The sequence below is a fragment of the Triticum aestivum genome, chromosome 7A, assembly GCF_018294505.1.
Source record: "Triticum aestivum cultivar Chinese Spring chromosome 7A, IWGSC CS RefSeq v2.1, whole genome shotgun sequence".
In the NCBI taxonomy this organism is placed as follows: Eukaryota; Viridiplantae; Streptophyta; class Magnoliopsida; order Poales; family Poaceae; genus Triticum; species Triticum aestivum.
Window position 1 is genome coordinate 539,895,864 of NC_057812.1, and position 20,673 is coordinate 539,916,536.

At 44.2% G+C, this 20,673-nt stretch overlaps 2 protein-coding genes across 4 annotated transcripts; both read left to right on the forward strand.

Moving 5' to 3' along the window:
• The first annotated feature begins 1,727 nt into the window (after positions 1-1,727).
• LOC123148027 (transmembrane protein 258) lies at positions 1,728-4,384 on the forward strand. The gene is made up of 4 exons (XM_044567381.1): positions 1,728-1,916; positions 2,005-2,105; positions 3,985-4,063; positions 4,153-4,384. Exons 1-4 carry the CDS (start codon positions 1,914-1,916, stop codon positions 4,198-4,200), a joined length of 231 nt encoding a protein of 76 aa, XP_044423316.1. The 5' UTR covers positions 1,728-1,913; the 3' UTR covers positions 4,201-4,384.
• A 2,651-nt stretch (positions 4,385-7,035) lies between these two features.
• LOC123148028 (uncharacterized) lies at positions 7,036-19,849 on the forward strand. 3 transcript variants are annotated; one of them, XR_006473598.1, is made up of 18 exons: positions 7,036-7,106; positions 7,619-7,830; positions 7,906-8,158; positions 8,389-8,623; positions 8,702-8,846; positions 8,959-9,177; positions 9,596-10,150; positions 10,759-10,794; positions 10,895-11,065; positions 17,553-17,678; positions 17,763-17,951; positions 18,039-18,170; positions 18,257-18,327; positions 18,408-18,507; positions 18,567-18,963; positions 19,047-19,127; positions 19,203-19,285; positions 19,375-19,445. XR_006473598.1 is itself a non-coding variant. In XM_044567382.1 (16 exons), the coding sequence occupies exons 3-16, from the start codon at positions 7,957-7,959 to the stop codon at positions 19,523-19,525; spliced, it is 2,415 nt and encodes an 804-aa protein (XP_044423317.1). In that variant the 5' UTR covers positions 7,036-7,106; positions 7,619-7,830; positions 7,906-7,956; the 3' UTR covers positions 19,526-19,849. The 3 variants fall into 3 exon arrangements, 2 of the variants coding, with proteins under 2 accessions (XP_044423317.1, XP_044423318.1); XM_044567382.1 differs by lacking the exons at positions 18,567-18,963; positions 19,047-19,127 and having other exon boundaries at positions 19,375-19,849; XM_044567383.1 differs by lacking the exons at positions 18,567-18,963; positions 19,047-19,127 and having other exon boundaries at positions 17,562-17,678; positions 19,375-19,849.
• The last annotated feature ends 824 nt before the right edge of the window (positions 19,850-20,673 follow it).

Here is a 20,673-nt window from a genome sequence, read left to right on the forward strand (position 1 = left end):
CTCCATTTTGAAAAATTCATCGTAACAAAGTCGTGGGCAAGGCTCTGACTCAACAATTTGCCTATTCTATCATTCCAGTAATCAAAAATTTCCATTATCGTTATTTGTTTTCACTAGCATACATAAAAAAAGTTCACCGCTACAAAATTAAGCATATCCCACTTCTCACTCAATTTTTAATTATGCTTTTCACTTTTTTATGGATCTTACTTCTCAATTGGGGGTTTTAGGGAATTTTAACTTGGTTTTTTGAATGAAAGAAAATCTTCACCTTGTTACTTTAAAAAAAATAGTTGTAATTTTAGTTATGCTCACATTCATTACAAGTGCCTTGTTCTAGATCTAATGTCCACAAAAATACAAAATAAATCCTACAACTAAGAATTACATTAATATATCTTAGATGCATCTTCTTCATGGTACCAATCTTTGCAAGATGAGGTACTCTCAATAATTTAATATAGATAATTCAATTAGACCGTTGTAATGACACTGCGAGTCCTTAACCCGCACGAACTTGATTACAAAGAAAGTTTTTTTAAAAGTCCATTGAGTTGTCCATCCAAATAGATGGGACAATGTGAGTGATGAGCATACTTGAGCCTAGAATGAGCCCCCTAGAAATTTAGGTCGTCAAACTACAAGATTGTCACCATAGTGTCGAATAAAAATTCCAACTCCACAAAGAATCAAACCAACAAAATCATTATACCACACTAACATGAGGACACAAACTTCTTTGGTTCCATGACACCACCAAGGTTTAGGTAATTTATTTGCAAAAGTACCACAACCACCACTAAATACCAACGAGGAACTCAAAGCTCTTGAGGATCTGAGCCCTCCCTCTTAGCATTAAGATGACAGCCGAAGATAAGGGCACCAAAGTATCTTTGGCACTGGCTGCTCCTCAAACCCTAACTCTCATATACTTCTATTTTTTCCATGCAGGCTTGTGTTTTTTGAGTGAAAATTTTCCATGTCGATAATAACTGAGCTGTGGCAAATAAGGTAGTGGCTGCTCCTCAAACCCTAACTATCGTACACTTCTTTTATTTTTTGGCACAAGTTTATTTTGATAACAAAATTACACAGGTAAGCACTGAGCCTCGAGTCCTCCTGTTTGATGCCTTGCACCAGTTAGCGTGTTGGCACTCGCACGCTCTAACACATGGGCTAGCCCAAAACAAGCGAGTGCTCCCTCCTTCCTTCGGTTGGTTGACTGGTCGACTTGGTCGACCGTTGACCATTGACAGTTGAGAAAATATGAATACGAAGAAGTATACATGTAAAAAAATCCTGAGTTTGATTTTCTTAAATGAACAAAGTTCTTGAAATTAACAAAGGTTCACATTTTTTTAAATCACGAATTCAAAAAAATCTTGAATTCAAGAAAAGTTTGTGAATTTGAAAAACATATGCAAATATAGGAAAGAAACTGAAAAATAAAATAGAAAAATAAAGAAAAAACAAACAAAAAACGTCCAAAGAAACCCAATGAAAACCGTTCCTAGAAAAACCAGGGGAACCTTCCAGGAGATCCCAAAACTGGTGAAAAAATGCCATATGGGCCGGCCCACTATGCAAGCGAATCGGGAGTGGCATGGGCGCTGTGTACCGTTAAGGCCTAAACCAGCGCTATAGGCCGCTGAATAGAAATTGGGCTAAGCCGTGGAAAAGCGGGTCTTAAAATCCCATCCACAAATTCTTGGGGTCGGGGCCCAGTGCATCTCGTAGGCCATTTTCTGCAACCGGAACTGACGGCCCAAGAAAATCCTTACGCCTCCACAATTCCAAGCCTTCTCCTACTCTCTGTCCTCTGCCCACCAGACCACAACAGTTCGTCGCGGCGGAGACGAGACGACCAGCCGGCAGGCGACGACGAGGGGCAGCGTCAGCTCAGATCCGACGAGATGGTAAGCCCATAAACCCTACCCCTTCTGGTGATCTAGGCTCCCTAGGGTTTCGCGAGGTACTTAAGCGCCGGCGGTGATGTTCTCGCAGGCGGCCAAGGCGATCTCCAGCCCCGTGCCGGTGGAATGGTACCCGACGCTGGCCGTCGTCATGGTCTCCGTCGGCCTCATGCTCACCGCATCCTTCTTCATGTAAGTCATCCGCTCGATTCCGATCTCCCCAGCTCCTCACGCGATTCGTGCAGATCGATGGCCTGATCCGATCTGATGCGCCTAGTGGCTGCGTGTGTTTGGGACCTAGCGGAATTGGTCCATCCGCGGGTTGGGATAAGGGATCTGATGTGGTACTTTGTTGCGCTGTCAAATAATTAGCTCGAACAGTAGGTGGTAACATCCTCTTAGGGAGAAACCCAGGCACGATGAGTTTAGGCTGTGTCGTCTTTGGCTTATTTTCACTGCTCAGTAGCGTTTTGGGTCCTGCATGACAGAGGTGACGAATGGGCTTACCCTTGGTGGCTTCAGGTTGGATAGATGGGCCTAGGTTTGTTTGAAGTTCCGTGTGGACTAAGTTCAGTAACCCTTGCACCTATTTTTCTGCTTGTCAGGAAAAGGATTTGCTCGCATTGAACATTTGGTTTGGAGTTCCTGGATAGGTCAGATTATTATAATTGGGCTGCTAGAACAGAATAATTACGTATCACATGACCTGCTAGAACAGAACAATTACTTATCACATCACCTGCTTGAAAAGAACAATTGGGCTCACATTGAACACTTGTTTGGATTTCCTCGCATTGACCACTTTTACTTTCGATTTGTTTTTTCCCGTGGAATGCAATGATTCTTGTTCTTGTTGCTGCCTATTGATACAATTCGTGTTAGTATTACTTTATTATATTATCAGTCATACACTACCTAAATTAAAAGGCGATAATAGGACACTGTTGTGAATAAGAGCAATTAAATTCAATGAGCTTGTAGTGCATACCCAAACATGTGAAAGGTAGCAAAAACTTCTGATTGCATTTTCTCTTTAAAAATAAAAATAAAACACATCGAAGTTCACTTTTTATCAGTGTGTCTAACTCCAGAACAAAGATAAAACTTGGTTAGACCTTTTTATCAGTATGTTCAATTATGCAACTTAGAGTAATATGACCTAGCTGGCTAGTCGTCGTCCCTGCCAATTTGATGGTAACAGTTCAAGTTATGGTTATTTCCAGAAACTGCGATAAAAAAATCATTGGCCCTAAGGCTCTTAACCAACCAGTATGTATTGCACATTATTGCTATGCTTACCAAAACATAAGAAGCAGGGTCACCTATTACAGTTTTACAGGATTTGCATAGGATTGTGATCCTATGGAATCTTTCCCATAGGTGTTGTTTGATTTGTAGGAATGCAATCCTTAGGATCATTCTTTTGGAACTTTCCCCAGCTTTTGGAGAAATTCCTATGCTTCCATCAAACACACACCTCTGCCAATTCCTTTGTTTTGCAATTCCATGTGATTCAAATGGGCAGGGCATGTCAATCCTCCATTTTTCCTATCCTATGAATCAATGGAGCCCTTGGAATTCAGGGAAAAAATAGAAATAGGAAAAACATAAGAATTGGATGTCATGACCTGCTAAACCCTACTGGAATTAGCACAAAGGAAAAGAGAACTTTACTATGACGAATGGAACTGGTGTTTAAGAACTCATTCCCTATGAATTTTGATGGCCTCATTCTGTTAATATAAAGAACCTCACAGGTAATACCATATTAGGAAATATACCTAGAACTGAAATCCGAAAATCCTTCAGTCCAAAACTTAACTCAGTTCATGATGGGAATTTCAGCATGGTGATTAAATATCTATTTTGTTTGTGGTGCTGGTAGGCATAGTCTGGTTTTACTCGGGATATAGCTAATTAGGAAGTATACAAATGAAATCTGGAGGTAATGTCAAACTGATTACTTAACAGAGGTGTTAGCTCAAGCCTTAAATTATCAAAGTTGACCAAGTACTTCAGCACTTGCAATTCAAGCACACAAAAATCTAACCAGCAAATTTGTCCATTTCAGTTATGAAGCCACGACTTCAAGGCGGAACCGTAGTTTAGCAAAGGAGATTGTCACAGCGTCCATTGCTTCCGTCTTCCTGGTAAGCCCCTTGAAAGACTGTCGGTTGTTTCACAATTTTGATTAGGGTGGTTGATGCACATCTAAGTTATCTTTTCGATTGTTTCACAGGGCTTTGGATCTCTCTTCGTGCTCCTTGCAAGCGGTGTTTATGTCTGACAACCGGCCTCTCCATGTGTAGTTCTAGCTAGGATGCGTCACATGCCTGAAATTGTGCTGCTTCCTGGAGAATATGGAGTCCCACATGGACATGATTTTTATAATAGACGAGTGACATCAAAATTTAACCAATGTTGTTGAACCTTTTCTGGAATCTCAATCTTATTATCTGTCCACAACTTCATTTCCATTATTAGTTATGGGACATAAGCCGCAGCAATCCTTCAAATTTTTGTTTCATAATACGCAGTATGACCACATTTCTTTTCAATGGTTAGGATTTAGGAAGAAGGTATGCACTGAATATAGTACTTCAATTACCGTTTCCACAACATAACCTGGAGAAACCAGGATGAATTTGGGGCAAAATATGGAGACTGTGCAAGCATCAATATCTCTACCTCTATCTCTACTTCTCTATCTTTACTACTTAAAAAGAATGTAAGGTTCCCATTTCACCTTTATTCGCACCACTCCTTCGTCCAACCTTCCTTATATGATAATAAATCAACTTAATTACTTACCTTTTGAACCAGTTTCACTTTAATTTACTTACCAAACTTCGGATCAAAATCTAAGGTAATTCATGGGCAGAATTTGATGGTCATTTATTTACACAATCGCGTTATTATAGATAGGTAAATCACAAGCCGACGTACTAGAAGATTTATACCCCGTTGCAACGCACGGGCATTGTTCTAGTATATTTATAAGAAGGGAAGTACTGGTACAAAATGACAGGTATTTAGGAATAATGTAGGAAAGGAGATATAATCTTTTTTTCTTCAAGATGGCTTGTTTAATGGCAGCGACTTGTAGACGTCTAAGCACACAAGTATGTGTGGATGTAATATGACCGCATGCTGAGAGTCAAGATAAAGTGCCTCTTTGGATTGGAGTTTTGAAGGATTTCAATCCATATGAATTTCTCCTGTGAAAGCTCCATTCCTATGCCTCCTATGCCATACGAATCTCAACATGAGCTCAAACCTCCTTTCATTACGAAACTACTGGGTGGACGACAGTAGCCGCACGATGGAGTATTCAACCGTGCTGTTCACTTTTGCTCAATGCATAGATGGCTTGATGTGCTTCCTCGTGCGGAAGTCGCCCATAATCTGTCATGTGTGTAGTAGCACTGTTTTATTTTTCCTTTGAGAAGTCCAATGCACTCCACTCTTACCTCTCTCTTCTCGCTTATTCCTACAAAATTCCTGTGTTTGTTTCCTGTGCAACATCCATGGGCGTACCAACTCCTGTGTTTGTTTCCTCCCCCCTTGGTTGGAGTTCGTACCATCTCCAAAGCCTAGAGATCCTCTTCCAGGGGCGGCTTGATTTGTGCCAAATAAGGGCCTCTTTGATTCACAGGATTTTGGAAAAGTAGGAATAGAAAAAGTATAGGATTGCAGTGGCATGTCAACTTGAATCGTATAGGATTAGCAAAGAGTGTTTTATGCCATATGAAAAACAAAGGAATTGTAAAAAGAGGTTGGAGTGGATGTTAGATTTTCTATGAAATGTAGTACAAAAGATTCCATAGGATAAATTCCTATGGGATCCAATCCTATGAATCAAAGGGCCGACATAGGAAAAATTCCTAAGGATTTCAATCCTCCAAAAATCCTAAATAATTCCTTTGAATCAAAGGAGCCCTAAATTTCCCACCCAGATCTCACCTCCAACGGGCGGAATAAATTTTTGACTAGAGATCTCACCCACTAGGGATCGTGAAGCTGGTCACGGTCTTCTTCTCTGCATAGAATCAAAAATCCTACACTTACGGGTGAAAACTCACGGGAGGGGACGTACGGGATTAGGTGTTCGCCCACCAAATCTCCCTCCTCTCTCTGTTTTCAACCGTGGGCCTCCTGATTTCCAATCAGCAGATGCCATGTCAGTCTGTAGGTACTAATCCGTGACATTGAGTCCGTAAGTGTAGCATCTCTGGCATAGAATACGCATCAGAGCTATAAATATACATGGATGATTGATGTGCCTGGCGTACTGGTAAAAAAGTTGTGCTCGGGTTGATAGACGGTGGCTATAGCCTCTGCATGACTCGAATTCCCGGCGTTTCCCTCCTGAACCTCTAGAATAGGGAGCTCCAGCTTCTGTAGCGTGTAGTTCCGCCCTTCCGGGCGTCATGTCAAAGGTGCTGTTCGTTGGCGATGATGATTCCGTCGAAAGGTCGGCATCGAAACATGGCTCGATTGCATCTCTTATTATCTGAAATGAAATCGTCGGCCAAAAAGAAGGGATTACGGCAAGATGTCATGTACTGCCTTCTTCTGGGAATCTGGGTCTCTTGCCTTAAAAGAAACGAGCAAACCACTCCCAATGATCCCCTCTCCCTGCTTGCTTCAACGATGGCTCAATGGGGTTATGAGCAGTTAATAGCGCCACTAAAACTCAGCAAAAGTCCATCAGAGACTAGGCTTGACCACCCTAGGGAAAAATCTTGGCTCTGCCTCTTCTCTATGTGATTGGTCCCATATGCAGGCTTGCGGCTAATCCTCACCTTCCACGATTAACATTGCAAGTAAACCGCAACAGTTCTGTAGGTTCCACAATATGTTGCCCTAGTGTAGCACAGTGATAGCAAAAATAATAATCTAAACGAGTATTGTTTGACCTAGTGTAGCGCGCTCATCATTGTTTATATATGGGGGCTATTAGTTTACGCCCACGCCCACGGGCATCACGTGATCGTCCATCGAATAGGTTCCCTACCTGTTCTCTGCTCTGATCTCCAGGGACTGGTCTGCCCTCTCCGGTCAACCAGCAACCACTGTTAACCCCCCCCCCCCACCCCCCCCCCCCCACCCCCCCCCCCCCACCTCCCACACCCACACACACCCACACCCACACATTGTTGACATTTCTGGAAACATGCAGGGCTTCTCTAGGTTGGTTGTAATCTCTTCTCTACTTCACCGACATGCTCCTTAGCATAATGGGCAGTACTTATCGTTTATGCATGCTAGTTAATGTTCTCATTTGCATCCTTCAGAATTTGCCTCTTAGTTCCCTCGAAAAAAGAAGGAAAAGAGATGGCCAGATCCAAAAGTGGGTTGAGCCATATACTGTTATCAGTTCATCACCATTCACCATCTTTAGTTTTATAGATCATATCTTGAGTATGCTAACAAAAAACCGTGTCTTGAAATTTCCCTCGAAAAAAGAAGGAAAAAACATACCACGCCTTCAAATTTCCATCTGCATAGGCATGTTCATTCCAGATTCAGCTTGCATGGTCTCTTACTATCGGATTTGCAAGCTACATGTTCATTAGTCATCTGGGAAGTAGTTTCATATTCTAAGTCGACAAAGAGCACATAAAAAGTGTATTTTGTAGCTAGTGTCATTATTGTATTTTGTTTTCAAGTTATCTTGTTCAAGAGAATTCTTTGGCTAACAGGTTGCGGACCATGAACTATCAAAGGCACTGTGCACTCTAGTAAATACAAGCCTGTTTGCGGTTATATGTAACACTGTTTGGGCATTCTGAAAATAAAGATCGATGGTGACTCTGGTTCAAAGCCACACAAATTGCCATTACAATACTTAAAAGATATCACAAAGAACTTCTCGCGAGTACTTGGCAAAGGTGGTTTCGGTGTGGTATATGAGGTGAGCTTATAGTTTTGCTGAAATTATAGTTGATAGTAAAACCATATATTCATGCTAACAACATAACTTCAACAGGGTGTGCAACCGAATGGGGAAATAGTTGCTGTGAAGAAGCTTTTGAACCCAATGTCGCAAAAGCAATTTGAGAATGAGGTTGATCTTCTGATGAGACTTGAGCATCCAAATATAGTACGATTAGTAGGCTACTGCTATGAAATAGAAAACGAACACTTCCCTCTCAATGGGAAATACGTTTTTGCTGGGAAGGCAGAAAGTTTGCTTTGCCTGGAGTATCTGCCTAATGGAAGTCTTGACGAGTTTCTTTCAGGTACAGTAATTGTGTGATGTCCCGTATTTTTCTTCTTTTCATTCAGTATTTTAATGAATGTGAAAGGATAATATACAATAGATTATTTAAGTCCTTTCATATATTTAAGTCCTTTCATATATTATTTAAGTCCTTTCCCGCAAAAAAAAAGTCCTTTCATATATTATGTATAGCACATCCATGATAGATTCTCAGATAACAATTGACGAAGGCTCTCCTTTTGGTTAAAGATTCAGATAAATCTTCTCGACTTGATTGGCACACACGCTACAAAATTATTGAGGGGACCTGCAGTGGTTTACAGTACCTTCACAAGCAAACTGACGGGCCTATCATTCACTTGGATCTAAAACCCGCTAACTTACTGCTCAATGATGCTTTGGAGCCCAAACTTGCAGACTTTGGTCTGTCACGTCTTCTTGATCAACAAGGAACTGTGTGCACTATGGAAGTTAATGGGACATTGTAAGTGAAATGCTGCATGATAATCTATTTCGTTTAAGTTATCTTAACACTTCAAAGATTATACTATTTTGTTTGCAGAGGATACATGCCCCCAGAATACCTACAAGGTATACTCGGAACTATGTCAGACATATTCAGTCTGGGTGTAATAATCTTGGAGATAGTAACAGGAGAAAGGAAGTACCCAGATAATATTCCTCCTTTGGAGGAATTCATTGAGACTGTAAGTGAAATCCTTTTCACTTGTCAAGATAAGTTTTTTTTTTCTTGAACAGTCCGGGGAAGTACATTTATTATTGTATGAAGATGCTAACAATCATTTTCTGATTCCACAGGAGCTTGAAAAATGGAGAGATACGCTGCAGAAAGCACCAGGGTATACATCCTTAGAGATAGATTGCCTACAAATAAGGAGATGCATTCAGGTAGGTCTAAAATGCATGAATCCTTCACGGGCTAAAAGACCTACAATCACTAAAGTCATCAAGATGCTTCAAGGATTGGGAGGTATGGATTGCAATATTAGCAATGAGGTAACGCCAACGGCAGCCCAGGTACAATCACTGACCGATAACACATGCTTTTTGCCTAAAAGTTTAAATCGTTACTCTGTAGTGGTAGACAGAGAGCCCAGTATTAGGCATATATTACTTTTTGTATGTGTCTTCTTGCTAGTCTACAATAAATGATGTTGGCAATAGCCAGAGAGCCCAGAAGAGTGGTAGTGGTAGACAAAAGAGAAGATACACAATTATCTCGAAATTGTGGAATGAAATATAATTAGGAATAAAACTTGGAGCTAGAATGACATTTGTCAAAGAAACAGATGAATTATATTTCAGTATTTGCATCTAGATCGTGGACTAATGTGGAAGTGCTAACAAGAAGTGGTCTAATTAATCTCTTCAAACAAAGTTGATCATAACATCATTTACTGTATCATTAATGCCAGGAGTTCTTCTGTATATGCAGATTAGGTCCGGCCCAAGAGAGTTGCTTGATATCCACCCCTTGGAGCTCAGCTTTAGCTTGGATTCAGACAAGCAGATCCGTTGCCTCGTAAAGCTAACTAATAAAACAAATGAATGTGTTGCATTTCATTTTAAGGTTACGGGGGTAACAAACAAGTACTGCATTGAACCGGCTGGCAGATTCCTGTTGCCACGGGAGATGACTTATTTAGTTGTAACAATGGAAACGAGAGGGGAGTTGCCGGCATTAGACTTGCAGTGCAATGATCAATTCCTTGTACAAAGCATCATAGTGAGGGAGGATAGAGTGACATCTAAGCCTATCCCTGGACAGACATTCGACAAAATGCCAATCAGTGTGGTGCACAAGGTAAAGTTGGCGGTTATACATGTGCCTGCAGTCATAGTGAGGAAGGATAGAGTGACATCTAAGCCTATCCCTGGACATACTTTTGACAAAATGCCAATCAGTGTGGTGCACAAGGTAAAGTTGCCGGTTATTCATGTGCCTGCAGTCCAAGGAACATTGAATCCGCAGCAGTCTGAAGGCTCTCAGGTAAATTCCTTTGAACAGATTTTTCAAGCCCCTCTGACTCTCCCATAGATTGCGAATAAAATAAAGTATTAGGATGATGATGTCTTGCATTAATTAAGCATGTCATGATCAAATGAGGTAGAAACATGAGATGTAAAAATGAGGGTGTGGTACAGCGGCGAAGACGGAAATACACGAATCTGAAAGTTTCAGTACAACCTTTGCCATCTAAAACCTTCTGAGAGTTTGGCTTCTCCTTGGTGGGAGTGAAGACTTCATGCTTCACTTCAAAACTGAGTGTCTGCTTGGTGAAGTCATGAGTGATTTTCTAAATGGATAGAGCAATGGAAGTGACCTCACATAACCAGTTTTGGCTACAAACAAAAAAATAGCAGATATAGTCCGCAATATGATTCCAACTCATTAGAACATAATTCCATCCCATTATTAGTGTGAAGCTTCTTTACCTTCTGTCTGCATGTCTCCATCACCTCTCTGAAGCAAGCATATCTGCTGCAGTACTCAAAAGTCATTGTATTTGTGCCCAATGACTCTGGCCCTCTTGTTGTAGATGATTGCCTGATGACTCTGTCTCTCTCTCACCTCTTTGAATCTGTTTGTATCTCCAGGGAAAACTTCTAGGAAGACCAAACATTTCTGACAAGGTTTTCCTCCTGCCATTACTATATAACAGAATATTTGTTTTTGTTTAAATCTGTTCTGCGCCCATGTATATCTGATGGACTGATGCTAACCTTTCTGTAGGATAATGAATACACGCTCGTTGAATGTTTGGGAAAAGACCTTGGATATTGTGCGGGAAAGCCCATTGCTGCAGTTCTCATATATAAATGTTTTGTTCAATGGAGAACTTTCGAGTCGCAGACGACCTCATCCTTTGACTGTATTATTCACTTAATTGGGAGTGCACTAGAGGTAGTCTCAAACCTCATTTTTAGCCGTAATATTTGAATACACTGTAAGTGTGAGTGTAGAATACTTACTCGACACCTCTAGTAAAATGTGTACAAAATTTAGTAAAAAAGTGTACACAAAGTAGTATTATAATTCAGGAAAAAAAAACTATCCAAGTCACTAATTTACTACATTGGTAGTAAAACTGTATTCGAAAGATTAATATATTTTGTACACTTCTTACTAGGGGTGTAGAATAAGTTATTCTACTCATGCTTAGTTTAGCTTCCCTTGCACCTTGCCGCTGCTGGAGGAAGCCATGGGCAAAGCCTGCCTGGTGGATGGCGACGTCGGGCTCGCCTCCTTGTGCTGTAGGAGCCCTCACGGCTGGAGCATTGAGGTGTCCCTGGACGCATACGTGTTGGCGTATCTCGGGGTCATTGTTGGAGCACCTCTCCTATTACTTTAGGGTGCCATCATTGCTGGCTGATGCTGATATTTGCTGCAGTTGTTCCATTGATTGCTTTTTTTCTTTCTTTGTTAATACTCTGGTTGTGTGTATGTTAGCTCTTGATATCGTGTTGGTGCAGAGGCAAGGTGTAATTGTATCTTGTTGATATTAATGCATTTCCTTTAGCAGAGACATAAAAAATTACCCCATGTGGCAGGACGGAAAGTCAGACAACTTCATGTGTTTGCAGATGTCCGAGTCTTGTTTGCACCATTTCTGATTTAAGGGAACTGTAAAAACTCAGCAAGTTCGGTTCATTACCTTGCCCACGTTAAGCACTGTAGCACACCTGGCAACATGATGATATGCCTGTTCTATTATCGCCAGTTACTAGTAAATGCGTAAGTGCAATACACGTTGATATTTGGAAGAATATTAATCGCATGATGATATTAGGTAGGATATTGATTGCATGCTAATTATGTTTTTTTGCACACAACATGCTATTTATGTGATTAGCGTTGATATTGATATTTGGTATAACATTTATTGCACAATAAGCATGTTGAGCGCTCGTCATTAGAGCAATCTGTTGGATAATGAGCAACTGATATTCACTGAGGGCCAAAGGCCATTACATATACATGTGTGGTAAAGTGCAAGAAACCCCTTATACAATGGGATGTACCGAAAAGGGAGTATACACATCTAACACCCCCCCCCCTCAAACTCATGGTGGATCAACTACACTAAGTTTGGAGAGAAGAAAAGCACGTTGTGCTCGAGTCTCTGCCTTTGTGAAGAAATCCGCCAACTATAACTCAGAGGGCACATAGTGGAGAGCGAGAGTCTGATCCTGCACAGCAACACGCACAAAGTGGGCATCCACACCGATGTGCTTGGTGAGCTCATGCTTCACCGGGTCGCGCGCAATACTGATAGCACAAGTACTGTCTGACAGTAAGGGAGTCGAGGTAGTAGCAGACACACCAAAATCTTCAAGTAACCACCGTAACCAGATCACCTCAGCCGTCAACATAGCCATGGCTCGCAACTCAGCCTCTGTACTCAAGCAAGAAACTGCAGTCTATTTCTTTGTCTTCCAGGCAATAAGAGAGCCACCAAGAAAGACACAGTAAGCATACATCGAGCGTTGATCAGAGGCATCACTAGCCCAGGTAGCATCAGAGTAGGCCTGGAGCTCAAGAGAGCTTGAACGGGGAAAGAAAAGGCACTGAGAGATCGTGCCAAGAAGATATCGTGGAACACGGAGGAGGTGACTATAGTGGACAGAGGTGGGGACGGAAACAAACTGACTCAGGATGTGGATAGGATAGGAGATGTCAGGACGCATAACAGCAAGATAGACAAGGCTGCCAACAAGGTGACGATAGCGAGTGGGATTAGGAAGAGGGTCACCATCAGAGGCACGAAGCTGAATGTTGAGCTCCATAGGAGTCACAACTGTGCGCTCATCACCGAGAGCAGCGCAAGCAAGAAGATCCTGAATATATTTTTCTTGGGAGATGTAGAAGCCATCAGGGGTCGAGGAGATCTCAATCCCAAGAAAATAGCGAAGTGGTCCAAACTGGTCGCGAAGGCGAGCCTTAACAAAGGCAATGTAGTCAGAGTCGTCACCAATGATGATCATGTCATCAACATAGAGAAGGAGAAGAGTCCGACCATGAGGAGGCGTGTGAACAAACAACGCGGGATCATGATCACTGGGCGAGAAACCAGCGGCAGTCACCACAGAGGCGAAACGCTCAAACCAGGCGCGACAGGCCTGTTTAAGACCATAGAGGGAGCGGCGAAGTCTACAGACCATACCATCAGGAGCATAGTACCCCGATGGTGGCTGCATATAAACCTCCTCACGCAACTCGCCATTGAGAAAGGCGTTCTGGACATCAAGTTGAGAGATAGACCAATGACGAACAGAAGCCACAACAAGGAGAGTGCGGACAGTGGTCATGTGGGCCATAGGAGCGAATGTCTCATCATAATCGCGTCCCTGCTCCTGCTGAAAACCACGGGCCACAAGACGAGCTTTGTAGCGCTCAAGAGAACCATCAGAGTGAGTCTTAACCTTGTAGACCCACTTGCAGGTGATGGGACGAACACCGGAAGGGAGGAAAACCAGATCCCATGTGCCAGAGCGCTCAAGGGCAGCAAGCTCTTCGGCCATCGCAAGCTTCCATTCAGGCTGAGTCATGGCAGTCCGATAGGAAGTGGGCTCAACAATAACAGAGAGACCGTACCGATCAGGAGAATAGCGATCAGGCGGGGGGCGAGGCCGAGCACGGAGATTGTGAACCGGGAGAGGCGTGAGCGGAGGTGCACCAGGGGTGGAAGGCGCGTCAGGCAAATCAGGGGAAGCATCCTCAATACGAGGGCGGTGAGTATAGTGGAGAGCAAACGGTGAGAGAGGGCGACGGACTGGAGATGATGGTGGAGAGGTGGAGCTGGAGGATGGAGAAGAGGGGGTCGGTGGTGAAGGAGAAGGAATGAGAGGTGCCGGTGGAGGTGAAACATGAGGCACATAACAGGGTGTATTGGGAAGAAGAAGAAAGGAAAGATCATCCACAGAGAAGCTCGAGGAAGAAGGACGTGGGTAGTAAGAATGAGACTCGTCAAAAGTCACATCACGCGAGATGCGTAAGTGACGACCAACAGAATCCCAGCAGCAATAGCCCTTGTGCTCATCACTGTAGCCAAGGAAAACACACTCAACCGACTGAGCAGTCAGTTTGGTTCGTTCTCGCGGGGCAAGAAGGACATAGCACACACATCCAAACATACGAAGAGCTGAGTAGTCAGGAGAACGACCAGTGAGACACTCCATAGGAACACCACCCTGTAGAGCAGTCGATGGCTGAATGTTGATGAGATGGGTGGATGTAGAAATAGCCTCAGCCCAAAAGTGGGGTGGAAGGGAAGCGGCAATCATCAGCGCACGAGCCGTCTCAAGCAGACGACGATGCTTACGTTCAGCAACGCCATTCTGAGCATGAGCACCAGGACATGAGAACTGGGCAAGAGTACCCTGTTCGGCGAGAAAACCACGCAACAGCTGGGAGATATACTCTCCAGCGGAGTCAACACGAAAAGTACGGATGGGTGTGGAAAACTAGGTGTGAACCATGGCAGCAAATCGTTTGTATATAGAGAAAATCTCACTACGAGATCTCATGAAGTAGAGCCAAGTGTAGCGAGAGAAATCATCAATAAACAAAACATAGTAGCGATGACCACCTTTCGAATCAAAGGGAGCAGGACCCCAGACATCAGAATGAACTAAGTCAAAATGACGTTGAGAGACCGACTCACTGGTAGGATAAGGTAACTGGGTCTGTTTGCCAAGTCTACAACCATTACAATGTAAAGAAACATCTCCAGATACAGACCCTAAGAGGCCCTGACGCACTAAAGATGACAAGCGAGAGCCACATAGGTGACCAAGGCGATGATGCCACTGCTGGAAGGACGCAGACGAAGAGGCAGCAAGAGCATGAGAGCTGGCAGAAGTGGTGGTAGCAGAAGGAACACAAAGCCAGTCAACCTCCCAAAGGCCCTCTGACTCACGGCGCCGGGGGCCAGCACCAACCAAAGCCTTAGTGCGACGATCCTGAATGGAGCAAGAGTCGGTATCAAGAATGACACGACAACCAGAATCAGTAAGTTGGGCAGCGGAAAAAAGATTCATGGTAAGGCGAAGAACATGAGAAACACTAGGAATAGAAGAAGTTGGAGTGGAAAGAAGACCACGACTAGCAACAGGAAGGGATGTGCCATCGCCAGTAAGAACATTAATAGGAGAATCAAGAGGGCGAAGAGAAGACAACACTGAAGAATCAGAGGACATATGAAAGGAAGCTCCAGAGTCCAGAACCCACGAAGATGTACCTGACGGTGTAGATGCCGGCGGGGATGAAGTGGTGAAAGCAGTCACAGCAGCAGCAGAGCCCGTCGATGAAGAACCGGAGGAGGCCAGAAGGCGCTTGAGGCGCACAATGTCCTGGTCAGTGAGTGACGGAGTCGATGACGACACAGGAGTCCCACTGGAAGAGGAGCGCCTCTGGTTTCGCTACTTCTGACGACAATCAGACTCTGGGTGACTTGGCCTGGAGCAGTAGTCACAGAAGGTGTCACGGCGCGACCGGCCCTTCTCAACATAAGGAGGGCGACCCACCCCCCCTGAAGGTGTGGGCAGGAGCGGTGGAGCTGTGAGGCGAGCAGACGACACCGGAGCTCTGGCTGCCAACACTGAAGGAACCGCAAGCAACCCAGCAGAACGAAGGCGGGTCTCCTCAGCACGAAGCTCAGCAAGGACCTCCGAGATAGGAACACGACCACGAGCAAGCAAGTGAGCACGTCGAGGCTCAAACTCGGAGCGGAGGCGAGATAAGAACTCATGGACACGCTGAAACTCCAAGTCGGACCGCATTCTCTGGCAGCAGTGGCAAGATCCACAAACAATTGTCTGAAGAAAGTCAAGCTGGCGCCAGATGGCAGAACTCTGCGTGTAGAACTCGTCAACAGAGGAGTCGCCCTATTGAAGAGCGTGCTCATGACGCACCACAGATAAGTAGAGAGCATCACCAGATGGCTGATAGCGCTGACAAAGATAAGACCACATCGCGGCCACGGTGCCCAGACCCATGAACTCCGAGGCAAACTGAGGGAGGACACTCGCAGTGAGAACAGCAGCAGCACGAGCATCATCATTGCACCACTGAGTGTAAGCAGACAGATCATCGCGGTAGACGGAAAGAGCATCGGAATAAGCTGATACCTGCTGATCATAAGCATCAACCGCAGCATCATCAAGCGCCTTGGCTGCATCCCGATCAGCCTGAGAAGCATCAGCAGCAAGAACTGGCGATACCGGCGAGGTAGGTGCAATAGGAGCAACAGGGCATGGCGGACAGGGGACCTCGCCAGATAGAACACCCCACAGCAGAAGACCGCGCATATGGATACGCATGAAACCCGCAAACTCAACATAGTTGGTGCCATCGAAGATCACCGAGCACCTAGGAATAACGACATAGCCTGAAGCATGAGGAGCCTTTTTTTGGTCAACAGATCCAAAAATTGGATCGGGATCGAGCAGGAGACTCACGCGCCCCTGATTCTGGATCGGGCAGGGGGCAAGCTCGCTCGAGCCGAAGCAGGCAAGCGGAAGCAGAGCCCCCGAGCGGGAGCGGCCAAGCCGGGTCCCGATCGAAGATGCAACCAAGCCGGGGATGGGTCTGGGGCGGCGGCGCCCGGACGAGACAAGGACAGCGGCGGCGGCCGAACGAGCTAGAAGCGGCAGCGGCGGCTATACGAGCCCGGGGCAGTGGACGGAGAGGAGGCGCGGGCGGCTGGACGCGGAGGAGGTGGGGGCGGGTATGACAGTGACCGGCGGAGAGGAGGCGGGCCGGGAGCGACCACACACTCGCTCGGTGCAGCGGCGTGATGAAGAGGAGGCAGACCGGGAGCGAAGAGGAAACGGCCGGAGATGGCCAGCGGCGGCTGGAGACTAGGTACGAGGCGCACTGAGTTGCATCGTGCGGGAGGAAGGGGCTAACCTAACATCTGATACCATATTGGATAATGAGCAACTGATATTCGCTGAGGGCCAAAGGCCATTACATATACATGTGTGGTAAAGTGCAAGAAACCCCTTATACAATGGGGATGTATTGAAAAGGGACTATACACATCTAACACAATCTAGGTCGTTGGATTAACATGGACTGATGACTGAGATTAGCTGGATCTGCCCCTTTGGGTCTTTTTATATTGGTATATAGATATAAATATGAATATAGATATAGATGCTGCAATCTTGTTCTGACCAATCTCTTTTAATACCAACGGAATCCATGATGCTTTCCCTTTGGCAAAACATGTCCCGTCTTTTTCCTCAATTAATGAATACACCCCGAAGGACTAATTTAACCTTCGCTGTTTCTGCTTTGTTATTAAAACATGATAATCAGTTGCACGAGATATCACTAGGAGATTATGCTGTGTAGTATTGCTGTTTAATTACATCTACTTCTTTAGTTTCTACAGGACCAGGATAATAACGAAACAGCTGCATATTGGCTCTCCAATTCATTCGCATTACTCCTACTTATGAAACGGACATCCAAATCAAGTGCAGCAGCTCCTCAGAGACAACGGTTCATGGTAACACATCTTTCCTCTTTCCAGTTTCTTACTCTCGTTTATTTCGCTGAAGACATGTCTGTTCATTGTTTTTGAAAACATAAGAGAACTGGAGATTCACCACAAAGCAGTGTATTTGGTAGGATCGAAAAGAGCAATCTCCAGCAAGCTATTGAAGCCCATCCGGCTCTGCTTTTCAAGCAACAGCTTACAGCTTACCTTGAGAAGACGTATCGAATGATAAGAGACAATTTGAAGAGAGAGATATCTCCATTTCTTGATCATTGCATTCAGGTATGAAGAAATTGTACTAGAAATTATTTGATGTATAAAATAAAGGTGAGCCTTAAGGTTTTGTTTTACCGACACTTTTCTTTGCAGGCACCGAGAACAGCTCGCATAAGTCAGATTCATGGAGCTTCTGTGGCAAACGTCTTGGCCCAGCAGATTGGCCATTGGCAGAGTATTGTGAAAATAATAACAAACTACCTGGGTGTTTTGAAATCCAATCATGTATGTAACCTAAGCATGAATGAGTTATTGCATAATGTTCTTAAGTAATGATGTGCACTGACATGTGCTCTATTGATATTGTACAGGTTCCTTCATTCTTAATCTGCAAGATGTTCGGTCAAATATTTTCATTCATTAATGTCCAGTTGTTCATGAGGTAAAATTTAATTGTTCCCGAGCTCTGTGCTTCATTGTACTTTCCCCCTTAAGGCTCCTATGATACTCTGTATCTTGTAGTCTGCTTCTCCGACGAGCGTGCTGTTCATTTAGCCACGGAGAATATGTCAAGGCTGGATTGGCAGAGTTAGAACAGTGGATCATTGATGCGACTGAAAAGGTATGGATGAATTTTTTCCAGACATTTTAATCTGTATGCTAATGATATGGTACACATAGTATGCAGGCTGTTCCTGGGAAGAACTGTAGCCCATTAGGCAGGCTGTTGAATTCCTTGTAAGTGCCGGTGCTGTCCGAGTGATGGGGTGTTTGATTTGCAATTTTATGGGTAAAAATTGGATAATCTAACGAATATTAAAGGGCAGCCCGGTGCATGTAGCTTCCGCTTGCGCAGGGTCGGGGAAGGGTCCGACCACTTTGGGTCTATAGTACGCAGCCTTTCCCTACATTTCTGTAAGAGGCTGTTTCCAGGACTTGAACCCGTGACCTCATGGTCACAAGGCAGCAGCTTTACCACTGCGCCAAGGCTCCCCTTCAATCTAACGAATATTAGCATTAGGTTATTATTGAAAAGCCAAAGAAAACACTGGAAGAGATCACCAACGATTTGTGCCCTGTAAGTGGTATTTGAACTCAGTTAAGTTTAGTCACTCATCGACACCTATTGGACAACTTATCACTCGTTTTACAAACTTTCAGGTCCTTAGCATAGCACAGATATACCGTATCAGTACAATGTATTGGGATGATAAATTTGGCACCTAGACAGTTTCGTCAGAGGTAGCCTGTTCTAGTTAGTAAATTACCAGTCTGTTCAAGTTTCACATATTTCTGACAAAAGAAAACAAACTGCAGGTAATCACAAGTATGAAAACAATTATGACTGAAGAATCAGAAAATGGAGTGGTCGTTCCTTTCTTATTTGATGATGACGAAAGGTTTATTTCCCTCTTCCATGTTCAACAAGTCACTGTTTCCTTAAAGCTTGCTCACAAATGTTTATTGTTCACGGCACGTCTCATTGCAGCATTCCATTTTCGCTGCAAGACCTTCAGAAGTGTGCGCGGGTATTCGAGGTAACTGATGTTGATATGCCGCCTTTGGTCCTGGAGTATCCTTGCTTTAACTTCCTACACAAAACAAAGGACAAACTGGACGGCCCGGCCCTCCAAAGTTAAAAATGCCTCTTGTTCTCTTCCAAATGTGATGTGTCCAAGGAAATCGCCGTTCATACATCATTGTCTTGTGAACTGCAAAGATCATAGTTGGAATAAGTTGCAGCGACAATTGTGTTGTTGGCGAGTTATTTGTTTCATTCAATGCACACGCTGTTCACCCAATCGAGAATGTTTGTAACCAAGACAAAATTATATTTCATCCGCCTAGGGTAAAAATAGGTTCCTTCTGGAGTAGTAACTTTGTTGTTCTACTCAGTGTTCCGTAGCACTAGATGGTTATGCACTTTCCAACCAAGTCATACTTGGAAATCTGCTGTTCATGAAAATATGAGCCCACCACCAAAGAGGAGGTGGACTGCATCTCCGACGAGGACACCCGGCATATATCTTGCTACAATACAATGCCGCGAGCTGATACTGTTCACATGAAAAATGCCACGAGCCCAGGAATCGATGCTGTTCCCAAGAGAATGACCAAACACATTTGATCTGGAAACTGAATCTTTGTTTTAGACACAGATCGTCTTAATTTATGTTTGTCGAACTTTCTTCGTGTATGTAGTTTTGTAAGCTAACCTGCTCATCCCTTCATCAGTGTTTGTTGTTCGATTTCTGGATGAAAAGAAACAAGTGCAACTGCATGGAATCAGGGCCGCGTTTAGGTATTGCTTATTATAGTGATCCGAGCGTAGGGTCGCCTGCAGCGCTCCCCTAAATGGGCCGGGCCAGCGCGGGAGGAGCGCTGGTTCTCTAGTGCATGTTTTTTTTATTACTTATACTTTTATTCCTTTATTTATCTCAAAAAAACTTATACTCCTTTATTGTCTACTAGTCCTTTAATGGAAAAAATACTTAATTTTAAAAGCGTTCATCATTCATTTGGAAAATCTTAAGAGCATCTACAACCAGACCCTTCATATCCGTCTCAAACGCCCGGACGGGCTGGCCGGTCAGTGTCTGGACGCAAAAACACCACCCAATCGGTCTCCCCATAGCCGGCCCAAACGCCTGGACTGACGAGCACTACCCATATCCAACCCAAATCTGAAGCGGACATGGGACGCCCGGGCATGCCCGCCATGTCAGATTCGACCCATGCTAGCCCACCCAACCCCACAAAAAATGGACCCTATCTGCACCTCCAGCCG

Bases quoted from the DNA above. Each gene is read 5' to 3' on its own strand.
- LOC123148027 (XM_044567381.1), top strand. The intron at 2,106-3,984 runs GTAAGTCATCCG...TGTCCATTTCAG, and splicing joins CTCACCGCATCCTTCTTCAT to TTATGAAGCCACGACTTCAA. The intron at 4,064-4,152 runs GTAAGCCCCTTG...ATTGTTTCACAG, and splicing joins CCATTGCTTCCGTCTTCCTG to GGCTTTGGATCTCTCTTCGT.
- LOC123148028 (XM_044567382.1), top strand. From the start codon at position 7,957: ATGTCGCAAAAGCAATTTGAGAATGAGGTTGATCTTCTGATGAGACTT. The intron at 18,508-19,202 runs GTATGGATGAAT...AACAAACTGCAG, and splicing joins TCATTGATGCGACTGAAAAG to GTAATCACAAGTATGAAAAC. The intron at 19,286-19,374 runs GTTTATTTCCCT...GTCTCATTGCAG, and splicing joins TTATTTGATGATGACGAAAG to CATTCCATTTTCGCTGCAAG.